The sequence below is a fragment of the Chroicocephalus ridibundus genome, chromosome 15, assembly GCF_963924245.1.
Source record: "Chroicocephalus ridibundus chromosome 15, bChrRid1.1, whole genome shotgun sequence".
NCBI classification, from domain to species: Eukaryota; Metazoa; Chordata; class Aves; order Charadriiformes; family Laridae; genus Chroicocephalus; species Chroicocephalus ridibundus.
In genome coordinates, this window is record NC_086298.1 from 11,767,863 (window position 1) to 11,790,312 (window position 22,450).

Sequence of the window (22,450 nt, forward strand, 5' to 3'; positions counted from 1 at the left end):
CCCTCCCCCGTGCCACCGCCCCGCCCCGCCTGCGCCGGCGCTGCCGCCCGCGCGGCGCCTTTAAGGGCTGGCCTACGTGGCAGCAGCAGCCGAGCGGCGGCGCGGCCCGGCCCGGCGCTCCTTCCCTCCGCCCGCCCTTCCCGCCGCCGTCTGCTAGAGCCAGGCCGGGCCCCGGGCGCGCAGCAGCAGCAGCCGGTAGTACCCTCCTCCTGCCGCCGCCATGGGCCAGAACGACATCATGAGCACCGCTGAGGACTTCGCGGACCAGGTAGGCGCCCGCCCGAGGGGCCTTTGTGTGCCGGGCCGCTCCCTCAGGCTCTGGGGCCGGCTGTGAGGGGGCGCCGTGGCGGGCCCCAAGCTGAGGGGGGTGTTAGGCCGCTAGGCCGCCGCCCTGAGGGGCCTAGAGCTAGGGCAGGCTGGGATGGCGGCGGCGGCCTGGTGTGGGGTTGGCTTGTCCCTGTGGTGGGGCTGTGGGCTCTATTAGCCGCGACGCCCCTGAGGGGGGGACCCTTGGGGCTCCGGCTCCCAGCTGGGTCTCTGCGGGGGTGGTTGCCCTCGGCCGAGCTCTGGGGTCAGTCGTACAGCCGAGCAGGCGGGTTCTCGGGGACTGGGCTTTTCCTGGGGAGCGAGTAAACGGAAGGAGGGCAGGAGGCCGAGCTGCTCTTGTCTTCTTGCAAACCGTCCAGGTTGGTAATTGGGGCATAAAGGGGAGTGGGGACGTGGGGTGGGGGGGAGGCGGCAGGGAAGCTACAATCTAAATCCTGAGCTATCTCTGGAAGAGACTTGCCAGCACCGTAGTGCTGTGCTTAGAACTGGGGCAGAAGGAGAGCAAGCAAGCTGATGTTGTCTTGTAATTCTTTTTTTAGATTTATTTCAGTGGAAGTCCTTGCAGACTTTTCTTTTAAATACAAGTTTGTGATTTCTTATTATAGGTGAGAGCAGGAATATTTTGAGTGTAAGTAAGTAGATCTGATGGTGATGGTGTTGGAACGATCTTCACTGTCATGGTGATTCATCTAATTGAAAATAAGAGGCAGCATCTAATCACATTTAGCAAGTTTTCTGGAAAATCTGATTCTGCCTGGCTTACAACTCTGACTATTGAAGCAGTGTGAGTTGTGTGGTGCACCATAACACGTCACAGCTCTGAGGGGGCTGTGCTACCTCTGTGTCTTTAACTGAGTTTCACTGGGAAAACCTGTTCTGCACTTCCTCCCCAGCCCCAGATGGAAGACCTGTTTTAGAGACAGAACTTCTTATGGTGTGTGGTAGTACTCAATTTTAAGGGGTGTCTGGATCATCTTTGTCATCCTCTGTTTACCTTCTCCTCTCACTCCTTTTAGAGGAGAAGTTAAACTATCACTACAGTGTTCAGATCACTTGCCAAAATTTACAACACTTGTCCTGACCTCTTTATAACACTTCTCTATTTATTCCTGTGTGACTATTTCTAGATGTCTTTAACACCCCTTTTTTCATAGTACTGAAAGCTCTTTTGTCTAGCTAGAGTGCGGTTTGCTTCCTGCTGAAATGAGTTTTAAATGGTACAACTTTATTTGTGCTTAGCCACATTCTATTTAAAGACTAGTCTTCCCTTTAGCTGCGGAATTTGGGGTGTTTGCAAGCACTTACCCATCAGATTGCAAAACAATTTTTACAACTTTCCAAGTAACTAACTCCTTTGATAAATCTGCCTCCAAATAGCTGCCTTATAGCTCAATCAGATACTTTCAGTACTGTATAGGTGGCTAAAACTCAGTATCACACCAGTGTAGGAGTGGAGAGATTTACTGAACACTAACCTTTGGTATATATTGCGAAGTTAACACTTGGCATTAAGGAAACTGTTAGTTCATCTTGGATTTAAAAAAACCCCAAACTTGGAACATTTGAACTGAAATTATGTTGAAATTCCCCTTGATGGAGGCGGAGGAAGTGAAGCTGGACAATGGCAGTCCTGGAAGCTGAATGCGTTCCCATTGTAACCTTGCTTTCTCCACTCCCTGTACTAGTGCTCAAGACCTAATGAGTCTTAATTTCTGTAGCATAAAAGCCCTGTGGGAAAGTGTCACACTACTTCCCCGGTTTATCAGTAAGTACTGAATGTCTCTTACAAAAAGTAAGAATAAACTGTTCCTTAAACTCAAACACTAAAGCTTAATTTTTCTTGAATACTACAACTTCCCTTTGAATTAGTAGATTGTGCCTTAGATGCCAAGACTCTCAGTAGTAACAAGTGGCTCTTAATCCAGAGGAGAACTAGTGCACTGAAGACATGGTTTTACAAGGCAGCTAAGCTTGCCTGACAGCTAACTGTCAGTGAAAGGGGTTGTCTTACTTCTTCCAAGGCTTTGTTCCCCTTTGCTCTCACACTGGAGCTTTTCTGTCACAGGACTGGAGAGCTGAACTGGTCGGGGAGGAAAAATTGAGTTTATTTTTTCTGTTAGTTCAATTATCTCATTGTTTAGGTCAAGTGAGCACCAATGCTGGTGGTGGAACCACTTGTGATGAGAACTAGCTATTAGTTTAGCTTGGCTGTAGCAGGAGTTTGTAGCCTGCAGGTGTCTAGTACGGCTGGCGAGCTGTTCTGCTCTCTGCGTTGTTGGCAGTTTCAAGGGACTGCAGTGGAGGAGTCAGCTACTCGGTAGATGCTGGGGGGTGGTCCTGTTGCTTTCAGAGAAGGCAACTTACTAAATATTGGGGAAGGTGGGAAAAGCTACTAAGGGTTCTCAAAATCTAGGTGATTTGTAGTCCAAGGAAATCAGGATATTGGTTCAGAATGATGCCCAGCTACAGGTTTTGCAGGGTGGTTTGCTTTTAAGCCCCATAATACTAGCCCAATGTTATTAATTAAATAATTTACATACTCAGAAGTTAAGCCCTTTTTTAGTGATTCTTGTTAAAATGCTAAGCCTTTCATTGCAGTCATGTATTGCTGACATTATTGTACTGAAAATAGCTGTATCTGGAGTCTGTATTGATTGTTTATGATTATAGCACTGGTTGTCTCTCCCGTGATCCCCATAAGAGGGAGCAGATCTCACGTTCTGGTGTCTCTAGTAATCTTTAGGAATGTGGGTGCCTGGTATTTCTGCCACTCTGAAAAAAATTATGGACAAAAATGCAAGGAAACTATTGAGTCATTGTACTGCAGTGAAAGGGCTGTAAGGGAGATCCAGACTCTGGGGGTTTTATTTGATTTTCCAACATAAATGCTGATGCATGTTGTTCAGCTAGTTCTGACATCTCTGTATCCTATTTTGCAGAAAATAGAAGGAAGAGGAAAACATTTCATTGTTAGTCTGAAATTTTTTGTGTTAAAAAAACCACGAATTTGGGAACTCCCTTGATAATGTAGCTATGTCAGTGCACTGATCCTTTATCATTATAAGTCAAATAGCCTATTCTGGTTAGGTGGGGAATCTTCCAATGAAGAGAGATAGCAAAATGTAATACATGACTAATAAATCCCATTTTAAATACTTGATTAATAAATAGCCTTTTGGGAGAGGAGACTGGTATAAAGCACACTTTAGGAGTGAGAAGCATTGCCATGAGAAATTGTCCTGCAATTAAAAACCTGCTTAAGACCACTGGCAATGTTCTGGTGGGTCAGAGCTCTCTTCTTGCCTTTTGAAATAAGTGGGAAAGCTTCTGTTCCCAGTTTTCACAAATAACTTGTAGACATTGATTAGCCCAATGTGATGGATGCTACTGTCATGATTTTTTTGTTAATTTTTTTTCTGGTGGTATCTCTTTAAATGGATACATTGGTGAAAGGAAGTGATTTTTCTCTCTACCAGAGGATTGAGCATTGTACTGTGGAAAAGATCACTGGTGTCACAGGCTGCTAGAGGTCTGTGTCCTCCCAGAACACAGCAATCCCTTAAGTGAATACAAGCTAGATACTTGAGATATGCCTTTATCAAAAGCTCTAGACTAATAAAGCTGTGCAGCCCACAAGAGGGCTTTCTGTGTAGATTAGCAGACTGCTGCTCATCACCATGATCATAACTTCTCTGATGCAAGAACATATGTGTGTACGCACACAGAAAAGTCTTCTGTGTTTGGACAGAATATCCCTAGGTGACAGCAAAAATTCCCAACTCCTGGCTGTGTTTTGGTCCTAAAATACCTGTAATTATGCTTGGGTATGTATACTTTTCAAACAAAAGGACTGGATTTTTAACAAATTTGAGGCAGTTAGAGGTGGGATGTAGTTTAGAAAGCATGATAAGAGTCAAAACAGAATCACTTCACTTTGGGCAGGCCTCTATGGATTTTGACTATTTCAAGCTTCCTTTTGAAAAATAGGTTCTGAGCAGAGATTTGATTTTTAGGGATCGCTGGATCCTCCTGTGTATCTTTGCTCATTAAACTGAGAGAAGCATTTACATTTATCTTTGCGTTTATAATCCTGTTAGAAGGGGAAGTGCCAACACAAAGTCCCTCTGGTGTATGTTAGTGACTTGGCTGCCAACACAGAACCAGCTGTTCTTCTTTAAAATAGTTTCACTATAGCATTCAGTTGTCTTTTCTCAAGATGCTTTGCCTCTTGCAAAGAGGCAGTATGTGCTAAGAACAGTTGATGCAAAGCCCATAGCAGAATAAGCCCTTCAGTTACTTCATGTCATGAGTTTAGCACTGCTGTTTCCCCTCAATCTCAACAGTTTTGTTTTGGCTTACATGTAATTGTGCTTAGTGGAGTCTGAGTTTCAAGTCCCATGTCTTAGCTGGACATGTTTCTTAACTGCAGCTACCAAGTTTCCTGTATGTGCCGCTTTTATCTGTGTGAATCATAAAGGAAGTGGTCTCAGGGTGCAGTGAGGGAGCCACATGTTGCTAGTGATGTGTAGGGACAAAAACAGGGTGTCTGGTACTATTAGTTTAGTCACACTTCTAGAGATCTCCTGTTCTTAAAGTCACTCAGTCCTTAGTTAAATTACTTTGGTGATTTATACCTGAATTCTCTAATTGTAACATTGCTTGGTGTTTGTTATGCTCTCACGTTGTTATGTAATTGTTCTCTTTTTCTCTATGAATCTCCATAGCTAGTTCTTTTGGCTTGGATTTTTGTTCATACAGTCTTTTTTTGAAGCTTGCTTACTTTAAGCTTGCTGTGTCCAGGGGTTTCAGCTTGTGTGCAGCTCAGTAAATGCAGATGCATGAGTTACGGATGTCCGAAGATGATGTGTGTCATGATAAGGTTGCTTAGCACTGCAGCTGCTTCAGGCTTCGGTCTTTCTGACTTGTCTTAAGCTCATTGGATGTGCACACTCATGTTTAATAGATAGTATTAAATTCCCTCTATATGCCACTAGAACAGGTAAATGTTAAATGTCTTCTCTGCCTGGACTGTTGGCAGTTATGTGGTTTCAGGGAAGGGGAAGATGAGATCAGCTCACGTGACCCACTTCAGAAGCAGCAAAGATGAGGCCTGGAGGCAGATACCCTCTCTAATGTTTGCTTCTTTTTTTCAGCTCTTCCACAGCAGTGTGTTTTCCCTTTTCCTACAGATGCCCAGCACTTCTCTTTAATTTCCTTCTAGACCAAAGTTGCCTGTCCTGCATCTTGTCAAGGCAGACTTAGTTTACAAACCAGTCTTGGTTTTGCACTGTTTCCAAAATAACTTTATCCTTGGTATTCCTCAGCAAGTTTGCCCAAATGCACAGTGAAATCTAGGAGAGAAGAAAGCTTTAAACCAAGATGTGTCTTGTTCAGTGACAAAGATCACAAATTCTCCTCTGACTCATTCATTCAACTGTTGACATGGCTTAAAAAAAGCCTGAGGTGGCAGCCCTGAGTCAGAGTACAGCTGCACTTAAAATGCACTTGATTAGCTTGGATCTTGACCCTTAGACTCTAGATGCATGCAGTACAGCTAGTGTAGTGTATTCTGATATTAACTGTTCAATTAACTATTAAGCATGTTTGCTGTGTTCTTTTCCATGTTATAATATTCTGTTACACAGTAAGCAAGGCTTTTCATTTGCATAGGATTTGGAACAGCCTTTAGTATTTACTAATTACTGTGACAAGAATAAACTTTCAGGGATGGCTTTAGTCTCCTTTAGCGCTCCCATATATGCTAAAAGCATGCAAAGCTGCCAAAACTTAAAAAAAAAAAAAAATTCTGCCCAGAAAGAAACAAATCAGCTGTATTGTTTAACCTGAAATCAATGTTAATACTGAATTATGAAATAAAAGGTTTGTGTGGCTCTTCTGTCCATTTTATTTTATATAATACAGTTCAGTGCTGTCTGGAAGACACCTATACACATGTCCCCCACACCTTTTCAGGCTTGAAGTATTGTGATATTGCATAAACTGCATGAATCAATGTGCCTTACAACACATTGAACTTTGTGTGGGATCATGGGGTTTTGTGCAATGGCTCCTCCTAGTTCTAACGCAGGGATCGCTGTGGAGTCTGGCAGCTCTGCATGAGGGCTTGCTACAAGTGTCAGCCTGCCCAAACTGTGCCTGTCAGCTGGAGGTAGAAACCTGCTGGATAATCTTGTGGATAGTTTTAGATTAAACTTAGGTTGGTTTCCTACTAGATTGCACTTACTCAAACAGTAGCATACACTGACTGCAAGCGTGTCCTTCTGGTGATCTGCTGAAGCCAAACCTGTGTGTGAAACAGGCCAGCCAGGTGCCAGCTTGCATTCAGAGTGACAGTGCAGAGCCTGGTGGAAGTCTCCATTAAGTAATAACCAGTGCTGTTTAGCAAACTGGGTGACGGTTAAGAATTTATCATAATCCAGAGGCAGGAAGTTTTACTGTGCACCTCGCAGTCTGAAAGAGCATGCTGGTCTAGGCCCTGTTTGGCAATTCTGTATTTGTTCCTTTATAGTTATTGTAATTGTAGAGCAAACTAACCGATGGGCTTGCAGGATGAAGGGGTATGTGGGACCAGATACATCTTGCATTCCCAAGAACTAAGGCTCAGCATCTGTTGCATGATGATATAATTTTCTCTTAACTACTATACTGAATTGTATACATAAATGCCTATTTTCTTTCTGCAGGAGATGCTATTTTTAATGGAAGTAGAAACTGTACACTTGCATAGAGGATAGAGGGTGCAAATTCATGCAATGTCTACACTGATCTAACAGCTGCTGCTACACAAGTACACGTGCCTTGCACCATTGCTTTTCTGAGCTGTTGAGGGAAATAGCTTGGCAGAAAGTTTATTAATGTGTTCTAATTTGTATGGAATTAGTCTTCTGTCAGCCTGACTCCATAATCAGTTTGCTACAGGGTGTTAAGTGCCTGAGCTTGTGGGTGGGAGTAGGATTGCCCTTTCGGCTCCTGGCTATCTGATAGTTGAGCTGTAACATGAAACCCTGAGATAGACAAACTAAAACCAAGGTCAGCCTTCAGTTAGAAAGATCTCCCTCAAAACACCGTTCCTGTTATGTAGAAAGGTGCTGGCTGGATTCTGCTTTTCTCCAAGTCCTTGTCCAAAATGTTCTTTGGGTGGAGCATGACAACAGGTTTCCCCCACTGCTCCCAAGTGTTCTTAAACTGGAGAAGAATTTCGTTAAATCGAAGTCCCAAATGCGTGTTTCTCTCTAGATGTTGATGACCCTGTGTGCGTGAGAACTGCTGACCTCAGTCTGCAGAGTGCGTGGATCTATTATGCCTTGAGATTCTACTTGCCTTCTTTCCCTGCTAACGATGCTGTCTGCCCATGCAGTTCCTGAGGGTGACGAAGCAGTATCTCCCACACGTGGCCCGCCTGTGCCTGATCAGCACCTTCCTGGAGGATGGCATCCGCATGTGGTTCCAGTGGAGCGAACAGAGGGATTATATTGATGGCACGTGGAACTGTGGCTATTTCCTGGCCTCCATCTTTGTGTTCATAAATCTCTTCGGACAGCTGAGTAAGTGGCTTTAATGCTGTTAAGGTGGATGCCAGAGCACTCCAGTGTGTCAGCCACTGTGGCTTGTTTGAGCCCTGTGAATCATGTAAGCACGGGATGCCTCACTGATTTCTTAATAGCCATTGACAGATTAGAACTGATAGTACTACATGGGCTGAATGAAAGGAACTCTTAATTCACCTGCTTCAGCCTTTCCTGGAAATAGTCCTCTGAGTCAGAGATGCCAAGAGTCCATTAGGACAATCTGTTTCAATTCTGTACATGGATCTATAAACACATACTACACACCCTGAATTCTCTAAATTAAATACTCATATTTTCTTAAACTGGGCAGTGTTAAGACTTTCTCAGCCTGCTGGTTTTATGGGTATTAGTCTCAATGGCAAAGTCTTATCCTGCAGCTGGTACGCTTAAGCCTGAGAGAGGTGCTTGTGTCAGACCTTCAAAGCCCAGGAATCAAAGTAATCCCAGAAGCAGAGCTTCTCTATTTGTGCTAGGCGGAATTAGGGTATCAGAAATGGAAAGAAGTAAAATTCTTTTTGGTTTATGTTATGTGCCTGATCTTGATTCTGAGTTCTTGATTACTCTGCCAACTCCTTGTCTTGTGTTTACGGTTGGTTGTTTTTTTTACCCTCATATTTTCGAATTTAATGTAGTTACCAGTCCTCATGTCAAAGTGGCAAAGGCTGTCAGTGCTTTGTGACAGAAGACTTGAGGAAGGATATAAAGCAAAAACTTTCAAGGAAAAGGAGTGCAGCATGTTTGCCCTAACAGTTACCTCATTTAAAAATAAAAAAGAAAATCCACAATGAGTTGGGTTTCTTTTTAACACCTTTTAATGCTTTAACACTAATAGCTGCTGTACACTGCTGTGTGTTGGGGACTGCATTCAGCATGTGCTTACCCTTTGTAAAATAAAAGATACTTCTGGAATTAGAAAACACTTCAAAATGCACTAAAACTTTTTGGTTCTCAAACTGATTTGTGACAATGTGCCATTAAAATTTCCTGCCTGATGTTCTCTGTGGCACAGTTGAAAAAAAACTGGAGTCTGCTAAGTTCAAAACAAGTTAGCATTCCTGCAGCATCTCTTCCTGCGCAAGCCAGAAGTGTAACTGTGTTCAATTTCCCCAACTCAGGCGGCTGTATCCTGGTGCTGAGTAGGAACTTTGTGCAATATGCCTGCTTTGGACTGTTTGGAATTATAGCATTACAGGTAGGAGGCTTAAGTCTTCAGTCCTTCTAAATCATATCTTTCAAGTCTTCTCTCTTAGCCCCAGTACTACCAACATATGTAAATACAACATGCAACCCTGGAATTTTTCTCCACCCTGGCCTAGTGCCAGCCTTCAGTGGCATTGAACTGCTTCTGATCTTCTGTGTGCCCAATAGATACTTGGCTGTAATTGCAATTAGGTAGCTGGAGATTTGATTTAATACTTGCCCTTGACCAATTTAGCAGAAGTAGCTTGCAGTTTTTAACTGTATGTCAGTAATGTGCCAAATGTGGAACTTGTAGTTGCTTCGGCCTTCAGCACACAGCTTCTATAAAGGACTGTCCCCATCACGGAGGGTCCTAGCTAACAGCATCCTTCCTGTTCAAAACTGATGAATTTTTGTGGGCGCTAATGCACAAGTCAAATTCTGGCTTCCCTTCCCTGTTTTACATTGACTCGTCGGACCACAGTGATGTAACCCACCTTGTTTGCTTCAGTATAGTGTACTTCTAATTGACTTCTGCTATGGATAGTACAGGCTTGAGATCATAGGACAAATTCAGAACTTCCCTGTAACTTGTGGTGTTTTAATCTGTTTTCTTCTTTGCCTAGACTATTGCATACAGCATTCTATGGGACCTGAAGTTCTTGATGAGGTATGTCTACTTCTTAAAGTAGAAATGGAAGTAGAAAATGGAATAAAAACTGTTGTGTCACTGCCAATCTCTGACAGGAAATGATCTTTGTACATAGTATTTACTAGAAGGATGTTATAGATGATGCACTTACATTAAACAAGAAATGACAGCACTTAAAAATAATATCCACACAGTTAAAACGCAGACAGCAGGCTCAGTGCTGTAGAAAGGAAAGACTGATCCTAACCCACCAGGATCTAAGTGCTTCAGGTACTAACCTCCTTGTTGAGAGCTCACAAAAATTGTCTAGACTGGATCGGTGAGCTGCTATTATTTCCTAAATGGCTAAAGTAGGAGCTGTGCTTATGCATGACTGAAGCCATTTTCCAAGAAAACTAAAGCACATAGATATTAGAGTGGTTTCTGGGATTTTAAATGCCTAACACCTTCTCTCTAAGCAAAGACAGGGTTTTTAAATGTGAGCTTTCTTGTCAAATCCTGAGTGATGGCTGGTTGTTGTTACCTCTTCACCCCTCTCCTCTGAGGGGAGGGCAGGGGCAGCACAGGAACTGTACTCTGGGCTTACTACAACCCTGTAAATGTGTAACTTCTAGCAGTGCTGCTGTTCTGTTTTCTCAAAGCAACCTCTGAACTACTTTGGCATGTGTGGCTAAACCTGAGGTACAGAATAACTTCAGCACAACTAAATTCATGCTGTAACAGATGCTAAGCTACCGTGCCTGAGCTGTGGGTGCTGGACTTCTCTGGCAGGCTGTACATGTCTACACAAGCTTGTGTAAATCATTGTGGACAATGCTGCTGTTCCAGCTGTGAGGTCTAATGCAGACACGCATTGCAAGGTGCAGAGTAGGTCACTCCTCACTAGCATGCAGATTCTTACTGAGTTGAAATTGTCAGATAAGACTTTAAATCTATAGATCAGTGCAAACTGTAATAAACTGGAATTTTTTCGCCATTTCTGTCTTCCTGTAGGAACCTTGCCCTTGGGGGAGGCTTACTGCTGCTTTTGGCTGAGTCGCGCTCGGAGGGGAAGAGCATGTTTGCTGGTGTCCCCACCATGCGGGAAAGCTCTCCTAAGCAGTACATGCAGCTGGGGGGGCGTGTGCTGCTGGTCCTCATGTTCATGACACTGCTACATTTTGATATGAACTTCTTTTCTGTAAGTATCCAAATATAAAAGTATGAGTTAAGGAACTAAAATATAGTGGCAGCTCCCAGATTGCCTGCAGGACCTACTCAATGCTTATCATTAAAGTCTACTTTTTAGTAGAATTAATATTTAGGAAAAGCTATTAAATAATCTGTGCCATGACAGCTTGTTCTGACAAACTTATCCATGCTCTGTTCTGATGTTTGTGCATCTATTTAAGACGCAGATGTAAGCTTGTGGGGTTTTTTCCTTGCAGATTCTGCAGAACATTGTGGGCACAGCTCTGATTATCTTGGTGGCAATTGGCTTCAAGACTAAGCTGGCTGCCTTGACTCTAGTCATCTGGCTGTTTGGCATCAACATCTACTTCAATGCCTTCTGGACCGTCCCAGCCTACAAGCCCATGCACGACTTCCTCAAATACGATTTCTTCCAGACCATGTCTGTAATTGGAGGGCTCCTCCTCGTGGTTGCACTGGGCCCTGGTGGAGTCTCCATGGATGAGAAGAAAAAAGAGTGGTAACCGGAATAGCAACACTTCTTGGGACATAATGTATTAAGTCCGGAACTGATTCTCTATGGATTCAACAAAAACTGCCAGCATTTTACACGTACATGCCCCCTTCCAGTTAAAGGCACAGATGTTTTGAATTTGATTTACAGTGGCACTGGTAATATAATAGATAAAACCCTATTTCTTCAAGGAATGTTGCCTAGGCTTATTCTAACTTCCTAGATTTGGAACTAACCCAAGGAACCTGCATTTTGCTGATGCTTCAGTGAGTTGCAGTAGAACAGTTGCTGTCTTTAATGTCAGCAATGTTTTAAAATTTGAAATACTGTGAGCAGATACAGCTGTATCATTCAGTGTGCTGTTGGGTTCTAGCTATAACTAAAAAAAGTGGATCCCCTTTCTCACCCTCATCAAAACTGTCTTGTGCATAAGGAGTTCCATTGCTGGTTATAGCATTGCTTATCAAGGTGGAAAGCAGCATCAAAAAAATATATCACTTCTTATTTTGCTGCTCAGAGACCTGTAATTCCATTTTTGTTTAACAAGAGATGAGGTCTTTCCTGCCCCCAAATAAAAGGCAAAAAGAAAACCGGAAAGTAATTGAACCCTCCTTGAGGTAAGAAAAGGGCGAGGGTTTTCTAACATGTCCCAGTTCTGCTCTTGAGGGGAACAAGGGAGAATCCTATATTGCTAATTGGGAATCCTGTATGGCTAGTCAGATTTCAAGAAGTAAGGGGGGAGATACTCCTGAAGAGACAGAATGTTAGATTCTGTTAAAATTCTGTGCCAAAAGAATTCTTTATTTCAGCATTCTTTCCCCAACGTTGCCCCTCCTGAATTCCCAAGAAGGGAGCCGAGTTGTGCTGCAGGTTCCATAATAAAAGCTCCTTTCTGCTATTAACCAGCTTCCATCCATGTATGCCCCAAATTCATATCTGAATTGCAGGTTATTGGTGAAAGTGTTTTCAGAATTGCAGAAATTCCCCTTTTTCCCTGCACTCAGATGCAAGATGAGAGCAGTCAACCTTCTAATCTGTAGTCTTTGCTTCTTAGGTTCACTTCCGTCGGCCTCTCAGCTGTAAAAGTCCCAGGTGACTGAACAGTGGAAGAGCTGGGGTGCAGCGCTCTCGAGTGCAGCCCCTTCTCTCTGCTGTCGCAGACTACACCTGGGCTGCGTAGGGAGGGGACGTGGAAGTCAGCTCTGTGCTGCCACAGCCCCAGTTCTCAACTCCATATGCAAACGGTTATAGCTGAAGAATGCAAGTGCGAAGTCTGTGCAGCGAATAAGTAGCCAGGGATGTAACTTGCGTGTTCAGAGGGAGGAACTCCTCAGCGTAGTGGTGAGGAGAGAGGAAGGCCCTGTTCTCACCTCTCAGTGCCACGACCTCTGTGCCATGAACATGCTTAGTGCTGCTCAGAGGAGGTGTTTTGTCCTCTGCTAGTCAACTAGGTGAACCTGTTTCACTAGATTATGAGAGAATTCTAGAAAGCATGAGCCCTACCAACTTGCTAACATTACATTGATTCCTTGCACTGTTGTCTCCCTTGAGAAAGCTGCTCAACCGTTTGTTCAAGGAGTTTTTCAGCTGAACACCTCCAGCAGGAGCTATTTACCAGGGTCTCCTGGTAAGGACACTAACCTGGACAGTTCAGCTTAACGGTTGCATTTTAGGAGAGAAAACTAGGCTGAAAGAACTGATGACAAATAGAAGAGCACTGTTGAATGTTAAACCAGTGATTTCATCATCTTAAGGGGAAAATAGCCTATGTCATAGCAAGACGTGCTGCTGCTGAAGGAAATAAATTCGTATGTGGGGGTAGGTGGGAGGGGATGCCAGCATTTCAGTTCAGGTCACATAGAAGGCTTCCTGTTTAAATAGGTTTTGTAAGAGAAGTTTTCGCTTCAAGTGTTCACTGTGCCTGTCTCTTCATAGCAAAACAAACTGGTCCTTTCTGTTACGGATGCGCAGCCCAGGATGCTTTTGCTCAGTTTCACTGCAGATCCTAGAACGGTTTTAGGCTACATCAAGGCAGCCACTCTCAGATATCCCAACTGCTGTTGATGTTCACAGTGTTTATAAACGGAATGACAGAAACAACTCCTGTAAGTAGCCTTTAAGTTGATTTTTCTCAACTTCGTGTCCTGTCTAACTATGGAGCTGGGTGATGAAATATTGACTGGTTTCCTCTGTGAAAATCGAGTCCCCTTCCCAACAAAAGACCCTAGAAAAGGAACTGATACTGTCCCTTGCAGCAGAAATACTTTGGTACTAAAGGGGCCCAGTTAGGTGGAGGGCATTTTAAGATATTCCTAGGCAGCGCAATGTGCAGGCTTACTAACTGTGAGTCCTGATGCAGAAGATTTTTGGTTTCCTACATACACTGCTGTATTCATGCATCTCCAAAAAATACAGTGACCTCTCCCTGTGGCTGAGAAGCTCCCACAAGCAGGATGTCAGCTGTCAATTGGCTCTGCAAAGTGTTCTGGAATTCATTCTGAATATATTTTTGCTTTCTATGTGGAAAAAGAAATAAGTATAAATTCTCATTTTATGCTGTATTTTGTACCTTAGTTGTGTTTGAAAAATGTTTTGATTTTTGGAAACAATCAAAATAAAACAATGGCATCTTTGTATCCACTTGGCGTGTGTGACCGGTGACGCTCCAGATGGGCTACGTGGAAATGGTGGTTAGTGGTCTTGGGTGCCTTCTCTCCCACCTACTGAAAGTCATCTTCCCGTAAAGGTCTGAGCCCTGGGCTGCCTGTTCTTGACTGTGGCCATCATCCTTCCCGTGGTGGTGGGGGGTAGCACAAGGCTGTTAGAATACAACTTAATTCCACCCGCCTATTCCCCTTCTCAGCTGTAACTGTTAATGGAAAGGGTAAACACTTCAGCCAGCCTTGTGTACCCTCTAGAATTATTATACAACAGGCTTCAGGCCATATATTTATCATAAAATTTATTTGCTGTTGGTTATTTGCCGTTGGTCGCTTTCTTGAAGTTCTTGGGTTTTCGATGATGACACTTGAATTTCTTCTTTAAAGGGCCTGACTGTTTCTGTAGAGAAAAAAAGTTAATCAGCTTTTTCTAAAACCCCAAATCCAGCCTTGCCCAAGGTAGCTTAAAGAGAAACTGAGTGTGGTCTCCCGACAGCGACAGAGGGAGCACAGCCCTGGTTGCAGAGACAGACAGGATCTCTCCTTGCTCTGTCCTGCAAGCAAGCAGCCCTTTCTCTGACAGGCAGGTGCTTCCATTAGATACAGCGACGGCCCCCTCATAGAAACAAACCTAAACTTCAACCACTCTTCAGTTTCCAGTTTGATCTGGTTATAAATGATCCGCCCCCTCCCTCAGGTGCTGCCTTAGAGAGTTAAAGGTTTATCCATCTTTATGTCCGTAACATCTGCCTGCTTCCCAAACTGAGAAGGATCGGGGTATGTCCTGTAAGGCAGGACCTGGCCAGCTTCTCAAAAGAAAAAGGGTCTAGAAGGACCCTGTGACTTCAAAAGGGTTTAACTCGTGCGTGTATGGGGAGGAAGATCACAGAACCCCGTTAAAGGGGATCACACCAAAGATGAGCTGTTTATACAGGCAGGAACATCCCTGGCTGCCAGACAGGATAAATGTTTACTGGCAGTAATTCGCACCTCACAGGATGCAAGTCAGTGGCTGGCACACGGGGAACGTCTGTTCTCCTGAACAGCTTTGCACCTTCTGCTGGTTCTTAGGCAGGAACAGATCAGACAAACGCCTACAGGATGGGATCCCAGTCCCACGCTCCCCTGCTGCCGCACACAGCATGTGACTCCCACCTTTCCCCGTTTGTTGCCAACTGCTCTGCTGACATCCATTCTTCCACCAGCCTCTCCGTTCATGTCACCATTCTGCTTGGTCCCGTCATCCTCACTGTCTGTTGCAAAGTCATCACTGCCCTTTGTCATTTGTGGAGCTGCTGGGCTTTTTTCTGGGAAGAGTGCAGCTAAAATACAAAGATTTAGCTCAGGATCAGTTCCCTGTGCAGACAGGCTCTGCCTGCCCCTAACTATGCTTTGAGGGCATCTTAAAGGTGATTTGCCAAGCTATTTCCAGCCTCTGAGCATATACGTGTCACTGCTGAAATAGCTGGGAAATAAACACACTGGTGTTTTATTAGAAATGTGCCCCGTTCTGGGAACCGTTCAGCACAGGCGGTGCTGTGGTGTTACACCTCTGCTCTTCCTGCAGCAAGGCAGCACCTCCAGGTGTAAGTCGGCACAATGGTCTGACCTACTTCTGTCAGACTCAAGGACTTGCTGAGAAATGAAGAAAGTAGATACCTAAAGCAGCAAATCCCCGTGATATCCCTCCTCTCACACCTCATGTGATCCAACTCTGGTTATTTCTTAGAGATAACTGCTATTTCTTATTTGGTGGTGGTAAGCTTTTCCGAACCCAAGAACCCCCACCTGGATGGAAGTCACATGCCTCCGGCACATGAGCAGCAGCGAGCGGTATAAAAGAGCCAGGAGAACATGAGCCAACAAACTCCTTTCAGGTTGTAGATAATACCAATGTTCTTACTCACGTGGGTACAGGTCACTCATGCTGTCGTCCGTCTCCTCGCCATCCTCATCGCTGGACTTTGGCTCCCAGAATTCCTCTTTTCTGTAAGGCTGCCTGCTCCCGTTCATTTGGTCATCGGGATGCTGCGTCTGCTGCTTCTTCTGTCGCAGGCAGGCAGGGACGTACTCCACTCCTGCCTTCTGGCACTCCTCATCTAATAGTGCGATCGGGCAGCACTTAGCAAGGCCACCCAGTCACCTTACTCCTTTTAATTTCCAGCTCTGGCTTATATTAAATGCAACTCAAAAGTATGTCGAGCTCCAACTCTAACACACGTTCATGTAATCTGTCACGATACTATGGGCCACAAAGGACGGGAAAGATGTTAACACAGAGACTGTGCTGGTTGCGTGAACCACCCTCTCTGGGGAAGCTCTAAAACCACTCCTCTCAAATAAGGATGTTCCAAAGTATTTGCTAGAGGCCGATTGCTCCCTATACCTGGGATCCTCATTCCTACCACACACAGCAACAAGAGTACATTACTGTCAATCTAGAGAAAATGGATTCCCTTCCTTCATGTAGAGCTACTGGAATCTCAACAGCTGACGGAAAAACTCAACTGGTTGTATCTTCAGAAAAGCCACTTACATGTTTTTAGGGCCTTCTGATAGCGCTTCCCTTGGACATGACGCAGCACGTGCTCTGGAAACTTGTTGATGTGTCTGAGAGTCAGTTTGCAAAACAGCTGATGTCTGACAGACACAGAAAGAAAGAAAGAAAATAAGAAAGAAAGAACCAGCAACAGAGTTTAAGTATTTTATTATTTAATAACTTTTCACTTATAAGCACTGTGCTCAAAGTTGATAAATACTTTATAAAGGCTTTCCCAGTCTCCCAAAACCCATAAACACTCAAGAAAGCTCAACCACTTTATGTCTGAGATTGAACAAGTGTGAAGCATAACACACAAAGAGGAAAAATACGTACAGATTCTTTGTGCTGGGCACTATATGGGGCTCAAACTTGCCATAGTCAAACTCCCTGGCTGTCTTTATCAGCCGCTGATACCTCTTGCCATTAGTATAAGCCTGCAGCTCCGACAGCCGACACGGCATCTCGTGGCCTGTCAGCCTGCATCTCACCTGAAGAAAAACGATCTCTGGTCAGGGAAGTTCAGGGGATTACCCCAGCGCAGGGGAGGGCAGGAGGGACCTCAAGAGCCCGCCAGCGTCCCCCCCCCGGCCCTCCTCTGACTGCCACGGCGGGAGAAAAGCCTCCGGGCCAGGGAGCTCCCCGGGGCCGAGCCCATCTGTCGGAGTACCCTCCCCGGCCTGCTACCAACCACCTCGCCCCCCCTGACGGCCCCCTCAGGGGACGCGGCCCCGGCATCCCCTCACGAACCCCTCAGGGAGGCGGCCCCTGTCCCCTCGCGGCCCCCTCCGAGGACGCGGCCCCGGCACCCCCTCACGAACCCCTCAGCCCCTCATGGCCCCGCCCCAGCCGCACCTTGCCCGGCTCCGCGAGGCTGAGGAGCGGGTGCTGCCGCAGGAAGAGCCGCTCCTCCTCGGGCACCTCAGCCATGGCCACGCCGCCGGCCTGCCCCGGCCCCGCCATAGAGAGGCGCGGCCAGAGAGGAGCTCGCTTCCACTTCCGGTGCCGGCCCCGCCGGGCAGCAGCCGGCACCATAGAGAGGGGCGGCTAGAGAGGGGCCTGCCCGCCCACCCGCGCCGGGGCTGTCTGGGCCGGAGGCGCGCGGGGAACGGTGGCGGCGTTGCCATGGCGGCGGGGAGGCTGCTGCTGCGCGCGGGGCCGCGGCTGCTGCGGGAGCGCCGGGGCCGGGTGAGGGTCGAGGGGAGCGGGGCCGGGTGAGGGCCGAGGGGAGCGGGGCCGGGGCCGGGTGAGGGTCGAGGGGAGCGGGGCCGGGTGAGGGCCGAGGGGAGCGGGGCCGGGGCTGGGTGAGGGTCGAGGGGAGCCGGGTCGGGGCCGGGTGAGGGCCGAGGGGAGCGGGGCCGGGGCCGGGTGAAGGCCGAGGGGAGCGGGGCCGGTGAAGGCCGAGGGGAACGGGGCTGGGCCGGGGCGGGTGAGGGCTGAGGGGAGCGGGGCCGTGACCGGGGCCGGGGCCGGACCCAGGGGAGTGGGGCCGGGTGAGGGTCGAGGGGAGCGGGGCCGGGCTGAGGAGACAGGGCCGGGCGAGGGGAACGGGATCGGGCTGGACCCGGGCCGGGCCGGGCCGAGGGGAGCGGGGCCGGCCCGGTCGAGGTCCCGATCCTGATCCTGTCCGGAGCCCGTCCCCCCGCGGTGCTCGGCGCTGTACCTGCACCCGCCGGGCTCCCCCCTTCCTCTGTAAATGTGTCCCTGTGCGGCTCCAGCATGGCAGGAAGGGGAGGAAGCGGGAGGGCAGGGGCTTGGCTGGCACTTGTTTCAAGACCAAATTAAGATGGTTGTACGTTGGCTGATAGCGTGCATGGAAAGGGAAAGATCATTTCCTGGGCTATCGTCAGCTCTGTAACTCGAATGTGATTTTATTTTTTTTAAATTATAACCTAACCTGTAGTGTTTCCCCAGTGGTTGCTCAGATGAAGATGATTGCATGAAATTTGGTTTACCCATTGATATGTCTCGTTGAGACAACTCATATCATTTAGATATACATTTTACAAAGCAGAGATGCTACAAAGGATGTTTCTTATTTCACATAGGTGTCACATTGCTTGATCAGAAGAACATTTTTTGGGTATCCCTTAACTAAAGCAGATTCTGGTCTGGTCCAGAAGACTAAAGGTAAGAAAATATTTGGATTTCTGCCCTGTTTCAACTTTATACCAAGAGTTGACATTCTCTGCAGGAATTTGGCATCTCCTCTCCTGTACAAATCCTGTTCCTTGTTCTGTTTTTCTCTAGATATTTGTTTAAGGTTTTGCAGACCACGAACTTCTACAACAGCTGCTGGCACATCTGGAGAGGACATCGTACTCAAATGGGGCCTTTTCCTGGTCCCTCTGACCACGTTCTGTCTCGGCACTTGGCAGGTACAAACAAATATTTCATTTTTTGAAGAGATGAGCACTTGAGGGCTATCAGATTTTTCCATCTCTGGCTGTTTAATCTAGTTCAAATCACATACAGGGTAAAGATTTGCTCTTATTTTACCTTTCTGTTTTCCAAGTGTACATTTGTAAGTCTTTAAAGGAGAGAGTCTTATTTTTTACACTTTTATTTCAGTTTAAGTATTTCCTCAAAATAAAGTCAGTAGCCATTTCTGTATCTCCAATTACCCTGGCCCAGTTAGGCCAGGTCTGAGGAGAAACTTATGATGATTTTAAGGCTTGCTGGGGTTATTACATTGCTCTGTTCTACCATAAGCAATTGCTTTCATGTTTGTGTACTTTCAGGTTCAGCGACGAAAGTGGAAATTAGACTTGATTGCACAACTGGCATCAAGAATTACATCAGAGCCCATCCCTCTGACATTAGAGTAAGGAAACTGAGACTGTGATACTATCATTGTGATAGTAACAAAATATTAAGCCAGCTGCTTATTCCATGAGGTGTTTGTGTTCTGTTTCTGTTTGCAACTGGCTCTAGAGTGAAGCATTAGGGAGAAGGAGAATCCCAACATAAAATCCCCTAGTTTGATTTGCCTATCACAGACACCATTTTGTTTTCCTCTTGTTCCATGCAGCCCCATGGAACTGAAGGAACTGGAGTACAGACCTGTAAAGGTCCGAGGGCATTTTGACCACTCCAAGGAGCTCTATATTTTGCCACGGTCACTTGTGGACCCTGAGCGAGAAGCCAGAGAAGCCGGGCGTCTGACATCCCACCCGGAAAACGGAGCGAATGTCATTACTCCTTTCTATTGCACAGAGCTGGGGTAAGGTACTGAAAGTCGAGCGTGTGAGCAGCTCGCTTGTTTTGAAAAGCTGAATCATGGTGGTTGGGTTTATATAAGTCATTCTCTACCTTAAAAGGCATCTCTCACAGTCTGTTATGTCACTGAGGCTTGATTCAAAATTGTATTTAAATTCCCTTATAATGTGCACTCAGATGACAAAAACCGTGCCACCAAACATACGGGTCGCTTCTTTCTTTGGTACCTAGTTCTCGGCAGCGGCAAGAATAAATTTCCTTTCACTCATGAGCCATACTTCTTTATGTAACTCCAGGGTCACGATTTTAGTCAACCGAGGATTTGTGCCCAAAAAGAAATTGAAACCGGAGACCAGGCTGAAGGGACAGGTAAGGGGGGATACAGGAAATATTGGCGTATTACTTTCTGCCCTGTGATTACCCAGAGGCACTGCTGACAAACCAAGAAAGGCGGTGGGCGTGTTCAGCATCATGGGAGGCTACTTATATAGTCATTGCACTTGTCAAAGGTGGCAAACCTTTTCTTCCCACCTTTTTGTTAGGTAAACGATGTTTTTCAAACCAGGAGCTGTTCTTGATCTGCCTTTTTCCCTGCTGTGTTACAGCCCTGCCCCACTGCAGGGCACAACCAGTAGATTTATGATCAGACCCCACAAAGTGCTGTATTTTTCTACCAGGACGTGGTATGCCAGAGTATGTAATGAGTCTTGAAAAATTCCTTTTTTCTCTTCTGCGCTTCTTTTCAGATTGAAGATGAAATTGATCTCACCGGGGTGGTGAGGTTATCAGAAACCCGGAAACCTTTTGTGCCTGAAAATAACATTGAGAAAAACCGCTGGCACTACCGTGACCTGGAGGCTATGGCAAAGGTGACCGGCGCCGAGCCCATCTTTATCGATGCGGATTTCAGTAAGTCGCAGAGGAACCCAACTCCACCTCCAATTTACATCGCTCTCCCCGCCTTTCCATTCAGTTAGTTATTTCCCCATGGCATTTGTAAAGGTAGAATCATAGAATCGTTTAGGTGGAAAAAGACCTTTCAGATCAAGTCCAGCAAGATATTGCATCTTTCTCTTACCTTTGTGTACTCTGCTAGGTTTACTATTTTGGAGGTGGTGGGCAGCCAGCCCTGGGAAACGGTAGGATGCTCGGAGGTGCAGGTGGTGTTCGCTGCCTCGAGCACAATCAGCCACTTGCCCCACGGATGTGGGGCAGGTTTCCTGAGGAAGAGGAGCAGAGCATTCATATGACTGACCACCTTCATCCCGTTTCTCATGGCAAGGGCAGCTCTTCGCAGTGCGGACTGGAGATCTAACTTGTGCGCTGTGTTGTGCCTGTAGGAAGCACGGTCCCGGGGGGACCCATTGGAGGCCAGACAAGAGTGAGCCTGAGGAACGAGCACATGCAGTACATCATCACCTGGTGAGTTACCCAGACAGCGTGACTGACCTTCCGCGTGTTTCTTCTGAATGTAAAGCTTTGCCTGGCATTCTTGCTCCTGCATCAGTGAGGCTGGATGAGCTTTTAAGCTTCAAGAGCCTAGTTTTAAGTAACATTTACACAGTGATTTGAAATAGTTGTGTTTTATTGCACCACAGCCGACTTAGGGAGGCTCAGTCCATCTTGAAATGAAGATTTAAACATGTGGTTTTGTTTTCTTTCATAGGTATGGCTTATGTGCTGCAACTTCATTCTTGTGGTACAGAAAATTTATACAAAAAATACCTCTGTGAGGGGAAGGGCTGACGACTTCTCTTCTGTACTGCGGTCAAGAGCAGACTTTTATAGAAGCCAGCACTCTGATCAGTCCTGAACTATCTGAAGCACGCAGAGTTTCAGAGCAACATGTTCAGTCAATGCGTGCAGCTCTCAAGCTGCAAATAGACTCTGAGCTCCTACCGGTGCGATTCTGGCTGCAGCTTGGAAGTATTAAACTTCAAAATTGTACATGGCTGTTGAGACTTCTAGTGAGGCACATTTATGCAGTAATCTCAAGGATATATTTTTCTATTGTCATTGGTTTTAACCTACACCACTTTAACTTCTCCACGGCTGTATTTTCCAAAAGCTGGTGAGGGATTTTGTGAATCCAGGTTTCTTTGCACTGCGTAGTCATTCCTGAGGTCAGGAGTGGTTCACAGCAGTTGCATCAGAATAAATAAAGAGGGCTTAGAGATGCATGCCTTGTATTGCACATCTTGCATCTTAACAGCCACACACCTGAATTAAAGGTTACTGTGGATACTCAAGTCTAGCTGGGTAAGGTAGCCTGTGGCTTCATGAGAGCATAAGGGCTACCAAACCCAAGCAGGAGCTACCTCCAATGGAGCCATATCAAGCTTTGTAACCTCCCACACCACCACAAGATCCAGTCACAAATCAGGAAAGAACAGAAGGACAAGAAGATCTAGATTCTTCCCCTACCCTTCAGCCTGGAGAAGAGGCATTACAGACTTCCTCACAGGTCCCTACCTGGTTAGCCTGGTAAATGCTGTAATACCCTATACAACCCATGGATGATGAGAGGTACTTGCGTAAGCAAGCCAGGCTTAAAGGCAGAGCTAGCCCAGCCCATCCAACTTGATGATCACACACCACGTG

At 46.1% G+C, this 22,450-nt stretch overlaps 3 protein-coding genes across 3 annotated transcripts; 2 read left to right on the plus strand and 1 right to left on the minus strand.

The window, feature by feature from the left end:
- The first annotated feature begins 37 nt into the window (after positions 1-37).
- Positions 38-14,071, plus strand: SURF4 (surfeit 4). The gene is made up of 6 exons (XM_063352704.1): positions 38-268; positions 7,706-7,892; positions 9,032-9,108; positions 9,722-9,765; positions 10,741-10,927; positions 11,175-14,071. The coding sequence occupies exons 1-6, from the start codon at positions 221-223 to the stop codon at positions 11,439-11,441; spliced, it is 810 nt and encodes a 269-aa protein (XP_063208774.1). The 5' UTR covers positions 38-220; the 3' UTR covers positions 11,442-14,071.
- Positions 14,072-14,355: 284 nt separating this feature from the next.
- Positions 14,356-17,681, minus strand: SURF2 (surfeit 2). Its single transcript, XM_063352703.1, has 6 exons — positions 17,486-17,681; positions 16,967-17,121; positions 16,628-16,731; positions 15,999-16,190; positions 15,247-15,413; positions 14,356-14,491 (listed from the first exon to the last, which is right to left on the minus strand). The coding sequence occupies exons 1-6, from the start codon at positions 17,663-17,665 to the stop codon at positions 14,408-14,410; spliced, it is 882 nt and encodes a 293-aa protein (XP_063208773.1). The 5' UTR covers positions 17,666-17,681; the 3' UTR covers positions 14,356-14,407.
- A 6-nt stretch (positions 17,682-17,687) lies between these two features.
- Positions 17,688-22,029, plus strand: LOC134523624 (surfeit locus protein 1). The gene is made up of 9 exons (XM_063352706.1): positions 17,688-17,818; positions 18,679-18,760; positions 18,881-19,008; positions 19,372-19,454; positions 19,662-19,853; positions 20,146-20,218; positions 20,596-20,758; positions 21,190-21,271; positions 21,516-22,029. The coding sequence occupies exons 1-9, from the start codon at positions 17,756-17,758 to the stop codon at positions 21,580-21,582; spliced, it is 933 nt and encodes a 310-aa protein (XP_063208776.1). The 5' UTR covers positions 17,688-17,755; the 3' UTR covers positions 21,583-22,029.
- Positions 22,030-22,450: the final 421 nt, after the last annotated feature.

What these genes read in the sequence shown, in the direction of transcription:
- SURF4 (XM_063352704.1), top strand. Translation starts at nt 221, where the DNA reads ATGGGCCAGAACGACATCATGAGCACCGCTGAGGACTTCGCGGACCAG. An exon ending in TTGGAATTATAGCATTACAG is followed by an intron (nt 9,109 to 9,721) that starts GTAGGAGGCTTA and finishes TTCTTTGCCTAG; the next exon opens with ACTATTGCATACAGCATTCT. An exon ending in TTGATATGAACTTCTTTTCT is followed by an intron (nt 10,928 to 11,174) that starts GTAAGTATCCAA and finishes TTTTCCTTGCAG; the next exon opens with ATTCTGCAGAACATTGTGGG.
- LOC134523624 (XM_063352706.1), top strand. Translation starts at nt 17,756, where the DNA reads ATGGCGGCGGGGAGGCTGCTGCTGCGCGCGGGGCCGCGGCTGCTGCGG. An exon ending in TCTGTCTCGGCACTTGGCAG is followed by an intron (nt 19,009 to 19,371) that starts GTACAAACAAAT and finishes GTGTACTTTCAG; the next exon opens with GTTCAGCGACGAAAGTGGAA. An exon ending in AGACCAGGCTGAAGGGACAG is followed by an intron (nt 20,219 to 20,595) that starts GTAAGGGGGGAT and finishes GCTTCTTTTCAG; the next exon opens with ATTGAAGATGAAATTGATCT.
- SURF2 (XM_063352703.1), bottom strand. Translation starts at nt 17,665, where the DNA reads ATGGTGCCGGCTGCTGCCCGGCGGGGCCGGCACCGGAAGTGGAAGCGA. An exon ending in GCCTCGCGGAGCCGGGCAAG is followed by an intron (nt 17,122 to 17,485) that starts GTGCGGCTGGGG and finishes GTTTTTCTTCAG; the next exon opens with GTGAGATGCAGGCTGACAGG. An exon ending in TCAGAAGGCCCTAAAAACAT is followed by an intron (nt 16,191 to 16,627) that starts GTAAGTGGCTTT and finishes TCGCACTATTAG; the next exon opens with ATGAGGAGTGCCAGAAGGCA.